General features: G+C 48.4%; 1 protein-coding gene across 4 annotated transcripts in view; it reads right to left on the bottom strand.

The window, feature by feature from the left end:
• The window catches only part of DGKG (diacylglycerol kinase gamma), a 206,002-nt gene that overhangs the window by 103,160 nt on the left and 86,950 nt on the right, over positions 1-15,892 (bottom strand). For all 4 annotated transcript variants that reach the window (XM_036066663.2, XM_036066662.2, XM_036066665.2 and 1 more), the window contains 6 exons: positions 14,716-14,775; positions 12,034-12,113; positions 10,842-10,916; positions 8,207-8,292; positions 3,890-3,979; positions 1,632-1,792 (listed from right to left, as the gene is read on the bottom strand). In XM_036066663.2, coding sequence (XP_035922556.1) covers positions 1,632-1,792; positions 3,890-3,979; positions 8,207-8,292; positions 10,842-10,916; positions 12,034-12,113; positions 14,716-14,775 — 552 coding nt within the window. The remainder of the gene's footprint in view (positions 1-1,631; positions 1,793-3,889; positions 3,980-8,206; positions 8,293-10,841; positions 10,917-12,033; positions 12,114-14,715; positions 14,776-15,892) is intronic.

Below are 15,892 nucleotides of genomic sequence, written 5' to 3'. Positions count from 1 at the left end.
TGGTATTTTAAAACATCCTTTCCTCTTCTGTGGTTCTTCTTCTAGTCTTCTTATTAAAGATTGTATTTATTTATTTATTTAATTTATTTGAGAGAGAGAATGAGAGAACATGCACAGTGGGGAAGGGCAGAGGAGGAGGAAGAGGGAAATAATCCCAAGCAGACTCCACACTCAGTGCGGAGCTGACGTGGGGCTTGATCTCAAGACCCTGAGATCATGACCTGAGCTGAAACCCAGAGTTGGATGCTCAACCAACTGAGCCACCCAGGCGCCCTTCTAGTCTTATTAAAAAACCCTTTCCTTAAACCTGCTCTTCCCTTAAGCTATCGATCATTTCCCCTTCTGTTTCCTTTTTCTTTTTAAGCCACCAAAGTTTTCAAAACAGGCACAGATGAGGATGGTTGACCAGAGCAGCTATCCCACAATCCGGACCTGGATGGTTGGTTTAGAGGGATTCCTATGCATCTGAAACTGGGCAGCATAATTCCAAAGGCAGGGTACCAGGAAAGCCTGTAAGGCACAGCATGCCTGTGTCAGTTCCTGGCCCTCACTAGTCAAGGAACTAGTCAGGAACTGACAGGCCCCAGGCCCCATCTGCAAAATGGGGACTGTGGGGACAGTGATACACGCAAGACTGTGATGAGGATTGTAATACATAAGGCCTAGCATAGTGGTGAGCACACAGTAGGTGCTCAATAAGTGCTAGTATCTTTGTTGTAGAACCCCAGCTCTATCTGTGGAATGGATGGATCTCTTTTCTCCCTGATTCCATCCTCAACAGTTTGGGAAGAAGGGTCCACCTCCATCCTCTTTGGACCAGAAGCTGAGTTCAGTAAAACTAACTGGGTTGTGCTAGATGTGCTGGGAGCTGGAGGAAGAAAGGAATGTGGTGCTGTCCTTGTGCTCTGGAGGTGTGTGTGTGTGTGTATGTAGGGGGTTATGTGTTAGAGGTGTGTGTTGGGTGTGTGTGTGTGTGCAATGGGACTGTGTGAAATGAGCACAGTAAACCAATCCCTTCACGCGAATGCAGAGGATACACTGACAGGGTGAACACAGAAGGCTGTGGAAGCACCGAGGAGGAGCATGGAGCTCACCTGAGGGAGGGGTCAGCTGGGAGGAGACGCCCCCAGAGATTTATGAACACCTGGAGTATAGGGAATACAGCTGAGATGAGGGGAGAGAACAGGAGAGAAGGAATTCTGACAGCTAAGTTAGCTAAACCAACTTGGGACCACATGGTTCTCCTTGGAGGATCAGAATTCTCAACTCTGGAAGCTCACATGAGAGTCTTCTCCTGACTCCGCCCCTTGGTTATTTCTTGCTGTTACTTCTTTTAAACTGTTTCAAATTATCCAAAGGGTAAATCTCTTTTTTTAAAAAAAGTTCTTATTTTCTTGTGTTAGTTACAATTATAGGGGAAGGAATTTCCTCCATCATCTAGGGTCGGGGTTTGGTACATTCAGGGTGGCCATACCCAGGCCACACGCAAGGATGCTTGGACCCAAGTCAAGACTGGGGTAGCTGGGAGAGCTGAAGAGTAGGGACCCAGAGAGGGATGATGGGGGACCAGAACCTTTCTGCCCACCCAGACGTTTCTCTTCCATGAGAAAGGCAATCCTTGACCAACTCACCACACCGATGGAGAAATAGTTGTTCATGATGTTGTATGGGACCTGGTCCCCATTCTCCACCTCCTCTCTGGGGATGACTTCCAGATGCCAGCGGTCTAGCATCACCAAGGGGCTCTGCTCGATGTCCTTCAGGATTTTTGTCAAGCTGCCCCCTTCATAACCTGTGGAGCACGGCATTACATGTGACCCCAGGGCAGAAAGGCTAACTTGTTGCTGATGTACAGGCAGCTATCAGGGCAGGGAACTCTGTGGGCATCTGTGACCAGGAGACTCCCCAGTGTGTCTGGGCGCCAGAGACACTTAGGTTCCCTGAGCCATGGAGAAGGAGAGGACAACAGGGTGTAATCAGAAAGAAGCTGGGGAGATTTGGAAGGCAAAGCAGCTGGGGAGATTTGGAAGGCAAAGGGGTGGGGGCTGGGCAAAGGTGGGCAGGCCTATGTAGCCACAGCAAGCCCTAGAGAATTGGTGGGCTGGGGGGCTGGGAAGCTGCACACGGGAGAACAAAGGATCTGTTCCAGGACTGGATCATGTTGGAGATGGACAGTGTGGTAGGCAGAATTTTAGGATGGTCTCCCCTATCCCTGCCCACCCCCCAAGGGTATATATCCTGCAATTCCCAGGACTTACAAATAAGATAGGATAGTCCCCGTCATGATTAGCTATACGATAGGGCACAGTTGACTTTAAGCAAGGGTGATTATCTGAGTGGATTTGACCTAACTGGCTGGGTCCTTAGACAGGACTGGGCTTTTCCTTAAGAAACTGATTCAAAGCTCTCATTGAGAGGGATTTCAGGTGAGGGAGATTCTCCGTGGCTGGCTTTGAAGATGGAGGGATCCATTTGTCAAGGAAAAAGGAAGCCTCAAGGATTTAATAGTGGTCCCAGCTGATAACCAGCAAGGAAACAGGGACGTCGGTCCTATAACCACAAAGGACTCACTTCTGCTAACAATGTGAATGAGCTTTGAAGCAAATTCTCCCTCCGGAGACTCTAGAAAAGAGCACAGCCTGTCCAACACCCTCATTTCAGGCTGTGAGGCCCAAAGCAGAGAACCGAGTCATGCTGTTCCTGGCCTCCTGACCGACAGGACTGTGAGCTAACAAATGGATGTTTTAAGCCTCTACATTTATGATCATTTGTTATGCAGCAATAGAAAAGCAGTATAGAAAGTGAATTTTAAGTCATGAGAGATTAGGGGGAGAGACAGTCTTTTCTTTCAGATTAACACTCCCACGTTCTTGCTTACCTTTAGGGCAACCCTGAAGAGTGTTTTCAAGTTGTTAGTTTGGTCAGCTCCTTAGGGACGCCTCATAAGATAACAATGGTAGCAACTATGTAGCTGAGGACCTGGAGGCTCTCTGGGAGCATAGGGCTGGGCTTCCTGCGTGAAATTTGCGCCTAGCTATGCTGCCTGGATGCACACAGCCTGGGACCACATTCTGCTTGTTCCTCTTGAACAGAGGGCTCTTCCCTAGCCTCAGGGTGGGGCTGAGGACATCTGTTCCTGCCAACTTCCTTCTGGGCCTGGCTTCTGCTTCCTGTGCTCCTGCCACCAGGCATGCACCCAGCTCTGAACACTGACCACTGCCTGAGCTGGTCTTGAATCCTCGCTGAATCCATCAGCCATCTGGAAGTCCATCCCAGTTCTGCCTGCCAGACTGCTCTGCCCCCTTCCATGTGCTGTCCTGACCTCCTCTGCGCTCTGGAGCATTCCCAGCCCCATGGGGGCGGCTGCAGTTTGCAGAGTTCTCCTCAGCTCCTGCCCCTTGTCCCGTGAGCTGGTCACCACTTTGAGATCCCCCACAGGGGGATTGCAAAATGAGGGCCAATGACCATGGGGGCCTATGATGATCTGGATGCCCCAAGTAGCTGGCAACATAGCTTTTCAGTTTGCATTCTGAGTCCTAATTCAGAAGAAGAGCAATAATTTGGAGAGGAGGGAATTTTATTCAGGAAACACCTGAGTGAGCCCTTACTAGAGTGAGCATTGTGGGGGACATAGAGGAGCCTACCCTAAAGCTGACTATGTTCTGCTGGGGTGGGCAGGCTCTAGGCTGAGAGTTTCAGGATCAGAGTAAATAGACTGAGGGGTGAGCACAGGTCTCAGCAAAACTTGGAGGGCAGGGGAATGGTCATGGAGTAGGTAGGACTCTGTGGAATGGAATTCTTAGAAGGGAAGTTCAGCCTAGCCCTGCAGAGCATCCCTGGAGATTGGCGTGCTTGTCCCCGGGGGAGGGCCACTGGCACGCAGACTCACCTCCTCCCCAGCGGAGACAGCGGGCCAGGTCATTTCCTGTTCCAAGAGGCAGGACAGCCACCGGTGGATGCTTTGCAAAGTTGGCCTTATCTGCAATCCATGCAGAAGAGAAAACCATGTGCCACCAGATTACGGAACCTGTGGGTTATTTAATTATCCCTGATCTGACGCTTAAAACCCCTCCATAGCATCTTTGTTTGCAGAGCTCCCATAATGGAGAGCACACTACTTCCTAAAGCTCTTCCTTCTGCAGTGTGTGAACCGTTACAAAGGATTCTTTCATACTGAGCTAACTCGGTCTCCCTGTAACTTGCACCTGCTTATCCTCATTTCATCCAAATTCTTTCCTTTGAGGTGACAGCGTACACCTCGAAAACATTAGTTTGTAATCGTAATTAACACCTTCTCCATTTGTCCCTCACAGCAACTCTGCGGGGTATTATTATTCTCCTCATAGATGATGGAAGTGAGGTTCAGAGGGGGAAAGTAAGTCTGGAGTCATGATCCAAACCCAGATCTCTGTGGTCCCAAGTCCAGGCTCCTCCTTGCTTCAGGGGCTACGCAGGTGCACGGAGAGTAACCACAGCTGGGTCTGAGAAATCAAGGAATCGTGGGGCATTTGGGAAACTGGCGCTGTCTCATCTAATGTCATCCAGGTTGAAAGCTTAAAAATAATATTGTATCTAACAAACAAAACCTCAAGGTGTTATTTGGCACAAGGTACGAGTTCGTCACTTCCCCCACCTCCCAGACTCGCAAATCCACAGTTCCCAAGCTGCTCTGCCATGCGGCTTGTGAGGAAGCATCAGACTGAACCGCTGGAGAAAGCACAAACATGCGTGGTTTCACGGGGCTGCAGACCCACAGCAACATGTTGGTGGCACGGAGGAAGGTGGGACAGGCTCGCGCACCCACTGGGCTCCAGGGGGCGCCACTGACATAAGCTGCAACAGGCCCGGTGCGGGGATGTGGGTGAGGCTGACTGAGGAGTGCGCATGGGGGGACGGGAATCAGCAAGTGTGGCGAATGCTAGGGCTACCCCCGCTAAAGGGGGAGTTCACAGGTCCCCCGGGTTGTCTGGCTCATGCCACAAGTGACTGAGCTCAGGCAAGGCCCTGGGCTGAGCTCACCACCAGGAGGTTTAAGGTGGGGGACAGAGCAAAGCAATGGGCTCTGTCATTGTTCCTGGAACACGTGGTCTGCATTTCTGCTTCCCTGCCCTTGTACCTGCTGCTCCCTTTGCCTTATGTCTGCTCCTTCCGTGGGCCCCATCTCAAAAAGTCAACCATCTTCCTGGTGTTGAGGCTAGAAACCTGGATGTCATCCTCGGTTTGTCCCTGTCCCTCACCCGGCATCCATTCACACAGCAGTTTCCATGCGCTGTTTCCGTAATAGATCTCTTGGCAGTCTCTTCTCGATATTCCTATGCTGATGCCTGAGCTCAGGTACATGATTCCTCCCCCCCGGTACTGAGCCGCTGCCTCTTTCCTTCCCCAGTCTCAGTTTCCCCTAGTGGCTCTTCACCCCTCCAGGGCAGGTGGTTCCTCTCCCTCTGTCATGGTGCCCATCATCTCCAGCATGGCACCAGGCTCTGTCCTCCGCTCTAGCCTCCTCCTGCTCGATGGGTCAACCATGCTCAAGTATATTCAGTGCCTTAAAGTCACAAGCTGTTTGTTTAGAAGCTGCCTCTGGGAGGCCCTCCCTGGTTGCCCTAGTCTAGGCCAGGTGCCTCTCCAGTGTTTCGTGTAATCGACTACTCGTCTGTTCTCGGTATGCACTGTAACCTCCCTGGGGGACTATGTCTCATTCATCACAGTATCTCTGCACACATTTACTGAGGGCCTACTATGTGTCAGGTGCTATGTTAGGTACTGGGGCTCTAACAGTGGGTCAAAGTGCCACGACACAGGCTCTCATGGTGCTTACAACTGAGAGCGAGAGACAGATACTAATAAAGTCTTCATATAAATGATCCAAAATTCCAAATTCATATTGGAAAGGGAAGAAGTGTGATCATATAATAAGGTGACTGAGGCTGGGTGTCAGGGAAGGCTCCTCTGAGGAAGCCACACTTTGGGGCTGAGAGCTGAAGTACAAGTTGACCAAGGAATGGCCAGGGAGCATGCCAGACCAGAGGAAGCACTTGGGCAAAGGCCCTGTGGTAGAAGGGAGACTGGTATATTCAAGGGTCTGAGAGAGGGACTGGGTAGCTGGAGTTTAGAGGGAGAGGAATCGAGGTACGAAGTAGGGCTGGAAGGGTGGGCAGCTACTAGAGCACCAGGACCTTGTAGGTCATTTAAAAGGCTTTTGTCTCTTTCCTAAGAATAATGGGAAGCCACTGATGTGTTTTATGTACATCACAAACCCACTGACATTTAGGAAAGACCGCTCTGGTTGTAGAGCATAAACAGGTAAGTGGGGGGACCAAAATGTGGTGGCAGAAGGCACTGAATAAGTGCTTTAATATTCTTGAACGAATGAATGAATGAATGAACATTATGCAGTTATTCCTTTCACCACTGTTTTCTCTCGTCAGGCCACCAACCTGTCATATGACCTTTATTCTTTCAATTTTGGGCATCCCCTTTCCCCTGTGTTCTCTGCAGATGAATTTTATAAAACCACCAAAGCCGACATCCTCCTTCGTGATGGAGAGGGAAGCATGCAAGCAGCTCCCAGGCCTGCAGCCACCCAGCCTCTGCTGATCAGCTTTTCCTCCCTGGGCTCCCAGAGGATGCCTCCCCCCTCCCACAAACAACTCCCAAGCTGGAGGTGACAGGAGAGCGTGGGTGGCTGCTTGGCAGGGCTGTGTCCATGGAAACCGGAGTGCCTGTGGGGAGCAGAAGGTGGCAGGTGTGCTGGGTGTGGTCCCACCCCTCGTGGTAGGCTGCTTATGACCCCCACAGGCGCAGCCTTCCCTGCCCCAGTCAGGGTCTGCCCATGCCCATCCCTGACGCCTATCTTCCTCGCATCCTGTTGCCTCCACCTTCAAACAATATCCAGAAGCTGACTCCTCCTCACCACCTCCGCTGTGTCTCCTGTTGTCCAAGCCTTGGTCACCTGTCACTCGGATTACTGCAGGAGCTTCCTGACCGGTCTCCCTGCTGCTGCCCTTTTCTCATGATCTGTCATGTCCTTCCTCTGCTCCAAACCATGCAGCGTCTTGGGACCTTTCCTGTACGAAAGCCATATTCTGTCTACTATCCCGCATATCCTAGTGACCTGACTCTGTGCTATCTCTGTTTCATTGTCTGTCACTCTCCCCTCACGCACCCTGCTCCGAGCACGCTCTGCAGCCCTCTTGCTGCCTTTGGCAGCCTGGCCTGCTCCTACCTCAGGGCCTTTGTATTTGCTGTTCCTTCTGCCGGAACTGCTCTTTCCTCAAGTATCCTCACGGCTCACCTCTCCTCCAGGTCTCCATGCAAAAGTCATCTGCTCTGTGAGGTCTTCCCCAAACACTTGGGTCTTAGACTTAGACCACCCCTGACCCTACCTACCTTGCCCCTTCCCTGCTGTATTTTTATCACCTTCCAATATGCTGTATGTTTCCCTTGTTTTTTGGTTGATTGCCTGTCTCCTCCCCCTAGAAAGGAAGCTCCAGGAGGGCAGGATTTCTATGCATTTGTTCACTGTTACATCTCCAGTGCCTGGAGGAGAGCTCACACATGGAGGTGTACATGCAGTATTTATGGGAGGAATGACACACAATTCCAGAGTTAGCCTATATCATTTACGGGGGATGAGATGTCCAAGGACCCACAGATCCAGGCAGAGCTGGACTGAAACCCAGGCCTCCTGATTCCCAGCCTGGGCCCTCCCTACTTCCCTTCTGATCTAAGCATACTGGACACAGAACAGTGTGACCTTTCTTTGCTTGTACTGAGCTGCACTTTCTAGGTGTGCTTTCTGGACTCAGGCTCAGGTGCTCATCTCAAGGTGATTCGCCCCAGGCTATGTACACACCTATGCTTAATTCTCTGGCCTTTACTCACCACCCTAGGTCTGGCTGGAGTCCTAGTCCTGCCCTCTCTCCCTCACAGCTCCCCAAACTGGTCTGTGCTGCCACCGCCCAAACCCCGGCCGTGACAGATGCTTATGAGGCAAGGCCTGAAACCAAACAGTTACACCTGTATCTGTGGGAATCCTTCCATTTCTCTTTTCCTCCCAAAGTAGATATGTAGTTAAGCAATGCTCCAAGAATGGAAATAAGGATGAACAAGACATGGCTCCGTTTCTCTTTCCTGTTGATTGCCTTCCTCTGACTTTCAATATACTTATTATAAATAAACTCTAAAGCCCCTCCCAGCCCATTCTTACCAATGCAATCCAAAATCCAGCCAACTGTCCCATCTCCTCCGCAGGCTAGAACACGGAAGTCTGGAGTATCACGGAAAAAGTTCAGTCTGGGAAGTAAAAGGCCAAAATGGTCTTATTTACTAGGCTGTGGCTGACATTTGACACTACTTGAGTCAGAGTCTCCCCTATTCCCTGGGAGTATGCTACAGCCCTGACTCCTTTTGGGGTTGGAAGGGTCACTTAGTGTTCTGAAACCAGAACTTCAGTGCCACTGAAGTATAGGGAAGAATCCTGGGGAGCCATGCTTGTAGAAGGAGAATCTAACTCAACATTCAACACAAACAGAAAATGGTTTTCTAGAAATTCGCTACTATTTGTTCAGAGGAGGCCATAGTTTGCTTCTTTGGGCACCAATACAACCAACCCCCAGTGTTCTGACTCTTCTCTGGCTCTCCTGCTTGCTCTGTCCTCCGAAGCTCTCCTTTAAGTCAGATGCAGTGAACTAGCTGGATCTTCATCCCACTGTCCTGTGGGTCCAGACCCGAGTGGAGGGAGCACCATTTCCCCTCTGGGGCCTTCCCCCTTTAGAGCAGGGCTCTTAACTGGGGGCCCACAAATCTCTAAGGGATCTGTAGATAGAATCTGGAGGGCCATGAACCTGGCAGGACAAAATGTTACATTCTTATCTTCCCTAAACTCTGAGATTTAGCCTCTCCAATTATGGAAGCCGGCAACAAATCACAGGTGTGAACAATACCTATGACTTTGTTAGAAGTCAAATTCAGGTATTTTTATGTTTTATTACAGTTGTGGTAGCTGCCCCATGCTATCACTTATGCTCATCACTGTTTTTAATTAACAGTAGTTACTAGACCTGCCTCTGGATCGTATCAAAAATGTGTTAGTAAATCACATATATTCCCATATCCCAGTATTTTTGTTTTTAATATTTTGATAACTGTCTTTTCAATATAATTCATTTCCCTGGTGATCCTATAGATTTCATTTTATGCATTAAGAAAAATTCTCTGAGAAGAAGTCCATTGGCTTCATCAAGCTGCCAAATGGGTTTCTGGCACAAAAAGGGACAAAAATCTCTGCTTCAGAATAGATGTGACCTGCCAACATCCATGGGAAGCTGAAGCTCAGGGGTTCCCCTCTGTCCAGCCTGGTGGTCTGAGAAGACCCCTGGGGCTTTCTGAGTCACTGATGCGTATGTGGGCAAAGCAATACTTCCTCCCCTCCCTGACTCCTGCAGACCTCTGCTCTCCTCTAGGAAGTGAATTCTGAATGGAGGCCCCTTTCATTTCGGCTAGACAGACACAGAAAAGATACTCAGGGCACAGCAGTCCTGGAAGTAGCCCCCAGGCTTGTCATGCAAGACAGAAACAATTTAGGATGAATGAGGTTAAGCCAGAGTACTGTATTCAGGTATCACAATGCCCCGAAAGAGAGGGGGCTGGTAAAGGTACTTGCAGGCTGCCTTTCAGTCACAGGTCATGACGGGGCAGTAATTACGATCACGGTGACAGTGAGGACACCCACAGCAGCATAGGTGGGTTGTGTTTAGAAATCAGTTTTATATGTAAGTCATGGCAGAGGTGCTGGACTTGCACTCACATTTCTTTCTCCTTTTAACTGGGTCTTGCACCATCACAGCCATAGAAATAACAGCTTTGTGTCAAACAATGGAAGACTGGGACATGGTGCCTTTTTATAGTCCCTCCTGCAGCCCTGTCCCCCGCCCCCACCCGCTGAGGGTCTTGCTGAACTGAGCCTAGAAATGCAGGTTAGGAGGCTGGGCAAAGCAGCTGTGTGCTGGGAAGCCCAGCCCAGTGTGCACGGATCTGAAAAGCTGGCCTGGAGACCCACAGGCTCGGGCTGGCCAGCAGATGTCCCTAGCGCACCAGCCCTGTCTGGTAAGAAGCCCAGTCTGGGTGCCTTCCAGCTCCAATGCTGAAGCGGCCTCTGATTACAGGGACCTGCAGCCATCACATTAGCGCTCCCAGCGGGCCCAGCCCCTCCCACCAGATGGGCAGTCCGACCAAAGAGGGGCTGCCTGTCTCCTCACTCTCCCGCTCTAATGGGCAGTGAAACAGCCAATAGGCACCCGGTAGGAGAAGGGCCAGGGGCAGCTTAACAACCTCTAAATTGGATAATCCTGGGAGGGGGAGAGAAGTGATTTCATTGAATAACCAATTGCCTCGATCCTAAAATGCTCCCCAACAGCACACGCAACAGAACTCTGAGTCAGCTGTATAGATTTCCGAACTGCTGACTGCGCTAGGAAAACTCTTCCCTCCTCCCTGATGACTCAGTGTGAAGACAGCGGCTAACAGCCTCACATAATTTACCAGCCCGCTCTTCCTGTCAATCCAATGAATGGCATGTGTGCTTTTTCTCTTTTACAAAAACACCAACTTTTTTCCCGGTGAGGTACACAGGGGGCTTCTTTCCAGAGCTAGCCACAAGGAGTGTTCCTGAGCGACTCCAGGAGCAAGTAAGTGTAGACGTGAGGAAATGAAGACAAAAAGTATTAAAAGGGCAGGAAGGATAAGTCCATAGATGAAAGAGACAAGGAGGGTGACCAAAGAAAGGTATCTTCTTCAGATGAAAGGGGGAGGAGGAGAGATAAGTAACGATCGTTTCTCCATACCCTGGAGTAGGCCCCCCATTGTCCAGGTTGAAAACTTGTTTGGGGTTGAGCAGATAGTGGAATTTCCGAAGAATTCTATGGAAAAAAAAAAAAAGAAAGAGGGAGAGAAAGAGAGACAGAGAGGGAGAATGTCATCGTGAGAAGTCACAGTAGAGCAAACACCTCTGGAGCCCACTGGTGGCGGGAATCTGGGTCCATTTAAACCCAAGAGGGGAGAAGACTGCACAAGGCCCTGCAGACCCTGAAGTCTCAGGTCCAGTTGGCTTCATTCACACCCTCACGCCCTGGCTCAGGGCCTCCCCACCATCTAAGATTGTAGCATTCAACCCCAGGACTGTCCTCCCTTGCGGATGAATAAAACTTCTATTCTCCTAAAGCTCTGTCCTCCTCCCAAACGTTCCATATGTTCTAGGTAGTACAATTCTGCTCTTTGTGGACTACACAAAGGTAACAAGGAACCCTTTATGGAAACCCCCCCAAAATTCTGGGATCAGGAGGCAATGCAGGAGGTGGGGCTGGGGAGGGGAAGCCAGGGGCAGTGACCACCTGTAGGCTTGGTGTCAAGGCTCCAGCTTGAGACTAATCAGGTCAGTCCAGGGGGCAGGGGTTCTCATAGTTCTCACTTTAACCCTACTTATTATTTTTGTAAACCTGGATTCCAGATCACTGCATCATCTGTCCATTACCCTGAACTGAACAGGGTGGGGAGACAGAGCTGCTTCACCTATTTTCCCTCTCTCCTCCCATTCCCTTAGTGCTTCCAGGAGACTGGGCATTTCCTTCACTGAGGAAGGAAGGAACTCATTTCTTAGGAGTTGGATAGCCCAGGAGGTCCCAATCAGGTGAGTCCTGCCACTCCTCTTAAATCAAGAAAGGACCTGCGAGGCTGGGAAGGAAACAGGAGTCTCAGAACCTGGTCTGAACTTGGGAGCCATAATAATGGCTCACGTGATGGGCCCGAGGCTAAGCATGTGTCTACTTTAATCCTCACAACGGAGCTATGAGAGGAGCGGAGGAAACCAGAGCACAGGGATGTTAAGCAGTTGGTTGATCCAGGTCATAAAGTGGTCGGGGGTAGGGCTGGGACGGGAACCCAGGTCTGCCCGGCTCTGCAGTCCGCCCTGCTGAGGGGAAGAAAAAACCTGAGTGAACTTGTCTCAGCCTCTCCATTTTGAAAAAGAATAGAACATACCTTTCTCCTTGTCTCCCTCCACTCTTGGGGTTCACCAAGACCAGCAGGGGGTGGGTACCCGGGGTAGGGATGATCTTATACTTCAAAGGTAAAAGAAAAAGAAATTAGCTCTTTTTCAGCCAAGAGGATGAATGAGATGAGAGTTGACGCTAAGATGGCTTCCAGAAAAGGGGGACAGGAAGCAGTTCCCGGCATGGAGGAGAGGGAGCTGGGAGGTAGGTCTTTGTCCACTGGCTGAATTTTCTGAGGGGTTAAGCAGCTAAGTGTCTTTGACTTGAGTGGACCTAAGCAGTGTTAATGTTGACAGGAGTCTGAGGCTAGGATCAGAGATGCAAAATGGCACCACAGCTTTAAATCATTCAACAATGGTGTGATATTGTGGCTATAAGCACAAGATTATAGATGTATTTTTTAATTTAGTTTTTTAAGTAAGCTCGATGCCCACCCAGTGTGCGGCTTGAACTCATAACCCCTGAGATCAAGAGTCGCACGCTCCACCCACTGAGCCAGCCAGGCATCCCCTATAAGCACAAGATTATACTTTGTGAGGGATACAACTGAATATAATTTTAGAAGTTATGGTCTTCTGGTCATACGCATCAACCAAATAACACTCGTGAAGTTAACCATCACTTCCACCAGCATCTTCCAAATCCACATTTCCAGCCCTAGTTTTTCTCTTGAGCCCTGGTTCCATATTTCTCACTGTCCAATGGATACTTTTAACCAGACATCTCACCGTCACTGCAAACTCACATGCCCGAACCTGACCTATCTTCTGTCCCCACAAAACTGGTCCTCTCTCCCGGCTCACTGCTTCTCTTAAACATACTATTAACAGTTGGCTAGTCATCTAGGGAAGACCCCATCCTGCCAATTATTTCCTTGAATGTCCCTTAATCTCTGGCAGTCGCCATGGTACCCACACTGCTCGGGCCTTTCCCACCTCAGGTAAGGCCTGTATGCAGTTCCTTCCTGGGACATCAGTCATGCCACTTCTGCTCAGAAACCTTTAATGACACCTTGTTGCCCAGAGGATAAAATCCAAATCTCTTAACGTGGCATCCATGGCATTTTAGCACAGCCCCAATCTCCTGTTGCCTCTTAAATGCTAAAGCCCTCAGCGGCAGTCCCAGTCAAGCCTGGCTCTGACTCTCCAGTGAGTGTGTCTCCTGCCTTCCCACCCTGGGGGCCTGCTCACACTGGTTTCTTCTCCTCCTTGATGCCCTGAAGAGCCCACTTCCTTCTTTTCAACCTCTTAAAAAGAACTTCTCATTCTCAGGGCCCAACTCAAGAGCAATTTCCTCTATGAAGCTTTCCTTGATCACTGCAACCAAAACCATTGCACTTGAAGCATGGAATATCTCCTGGGTTCCTTTTGTTGTCTGTTCATGTGGGTTTTGTTTCATGTGTTCTTAGGTAAATGTCTCAAAATGTCAACTGGATTCTAAATGCCTCAGGAGCAGGGCAGGTGTGTGTATAACCCTCCTCCCAAGCATCCCATGACACTGGATCAGGAAGTGGGTACTTAATAAACACTTGTGGATCCAGCTGAAGGACAGACTGATATGGAGGTGTAGCTGTATTCCGTATTCAATGTGTGATGCCTACCTTTCCAGATCTCAAGCTAAAATTTGAGCTAACACAGTACCATGTTGTTTGAAATGGACAGCAGCATTCTTTATGATTTTTTAAGAATTTTCTCATCTGCCCAGGGTGACTGTCTGTGTGACCTCCGGGGATGATATTCAAAATATTTAATGATCTGTACAGTATGGGCACTCTCAATCAAAACAGATGCAGGATAACCAGATGGAGGCCAGCTGTAAACAACTGGTATACCTTCATTGTGTATTTGTGTGTGTGTGTGTGTGTCTGCTCCACCTGACTTTCTGTCTTTCAAAGTGTCTAGAGCTATCCCATATTACTATGGTTTCTCCATCATTATTGCTTATGTTTTAATTTTCAAGACACACTAATTTCAAGACCCACTATTTCCTTTTCTAATACTTTTACTTGGTGAACCCAAGTAAAAAATGAGTTCTTAAGGGACGCCTGGGTGGCTTAGCTGATTAAGAGTCTGACTTTGGCTCAGACCATGATCTCAGGGTCCTGGGATTGGGCCTCGAGTGGAGTCCCGCATCAGGCTCCTTGCTTGGTGGAGAGTCTGTTTGTCCCTCTCCCTCTTCCTCTGCCCTTCCCCCTGCTTGTACTCTCTCTGTCTCCATCTCTCTCTCAAATAAATCAATAAATCTTTTAAAAAAATTCTTAAGTATACATTCTTAAGTATATATTTAAGGTTAAAGAAGAACTTTTGGATCTGATTAACTTTGTTTTGGCAGATCACATTCTAGAAACAGCTTGACAGTCTTAGAAAACCCATTGTATATTTTCAATAAGTTTTACATAACTTGTTCCTAAAAAGGTGATAAAGTTAATTTGGCCAGCAATGGAATCGAATCAGCCAACCTCCCTTTTCACCATTTGCCAACAGTGTGGTGGTCAAAGATAATTCCAGAAGGTGGAAATAAATTGTCCCTCCTGTGTGATGTAATTATGTAATTGATAGATGAGAAAGCAAATGTTGAGATCTATTTCTCTAGAACCCAAACCCTGTCCTCCCCACAGGCAGCCTTGGACACACTTAGAACAAGAGACTGGACTTGGGACTCGCTGAGGTACCTGCATGACAAGTTCACCCTTGGCTGACACACTGCCATCAGACTTCCCACCTTGCCTGTCCTGTGACAAGAAAGACAAATATACTTTTTAAAAAATGCCCTAATTAAAAAAAAAAAGAGAGATCAGAAGAAAAACAAATAGTTAATATAAAGAAAGAGAATATAAAACCAATATAGAGTCAGGAGGAGTTTTTCAAAATGGGGCTTTGGACCTAAAAAAAAGACATGTTCCCCTATGGGTTTCTCTAGGACTCCCCAGGCCTCTGTCATTCTTTGCTCTGACTTTAACTTGGAGACATTGCAACAGACCTAGGGAGAAGAAACGCTGGAATTGGCAGAAATCTAGTTTGTTGATTTAGAAGCCTGAGCTCTGGGAAGCATGGTCTTAGATCTGGCTTCTCTGTTCAGCACTATCTAAATGATGTGATACTAAGTCATTTTTCTTAGTTTTGTTTGTTTTCTTCAGTGTTTATTATTTTTTATTGAGGTTTATTTTGCATAATAGGGTAAAATGCTCAAATCTCAATCTCCGGCTTGATGAATTTCTATATACATGTATGCCCTTTTAAGTATGGTCTCTTCAAACATAACTCCTGGCATTTGAATTTCATAAATGAAATCATAGGGAATCCTTTTTTCTTCTTTTGAGTCTAGCCTCTTTTGTTCAGCATTGTATCTTTGAGACTGTCCATGCTTTCGCAGCTAAGCATGGCTCTCTCCCACTGCAATGCAGGATTCCTTTCCACGGATATGCCTTAGACCCCTGCTGTCAGCGATCATTTATTTAGCTGGTTTCTAGTTTTTGACTGTTCTGAACAAAACCGGTATGAATATTCTTGTGCAGATCTTTTGGTGAAATAAGTGCTCATATTTCTCAGGCAGATACAAAGGAGGACGTGTTGGGTCACAGAGTTAGTGTATTTAGAACCCAGTAGGTACTGCCACTTTGGTTTTCCAAAGTGGTGTTTTTCCTTCAGTTTTTTCATGAAAAAGAGTAGCTGGTCAAGTCAAGTGTGAGATAGGAGGGATCAACGGGACTTGGCAACATCTTGAAGACAGAAGGGGACGGTTAAGTTGTTTGGTATTTGGTCAAAAAGAGGAATCTCCAACACAAGAGACAGAAAGTTTCAGATGGAGATAAAGGGACTTTAATTTTCCTGTTTTCATCTCCAAACAGG

The sequence above is a fragment of the Halichoerus grypus genome, chromosome 1 (genome assembly GCF_964656455.1).
Source record: "Halichoerus grypus chromosome 1, mHalGry1.hap1.1, whole genome shotgun sequence".
In the NCBI taxonomy this organism is placed as follows: domain Eukaryota; kingdom Metazoa; phylum Chordata; class Mammalia; order Carnivora; family Phocidae; genus Halichoerus; species Halichoerus grypus.
Note: the sequence above shows the minus strand (reverse complement) of the source record. Positions and strands in the feature narration are given on the sequence as shown.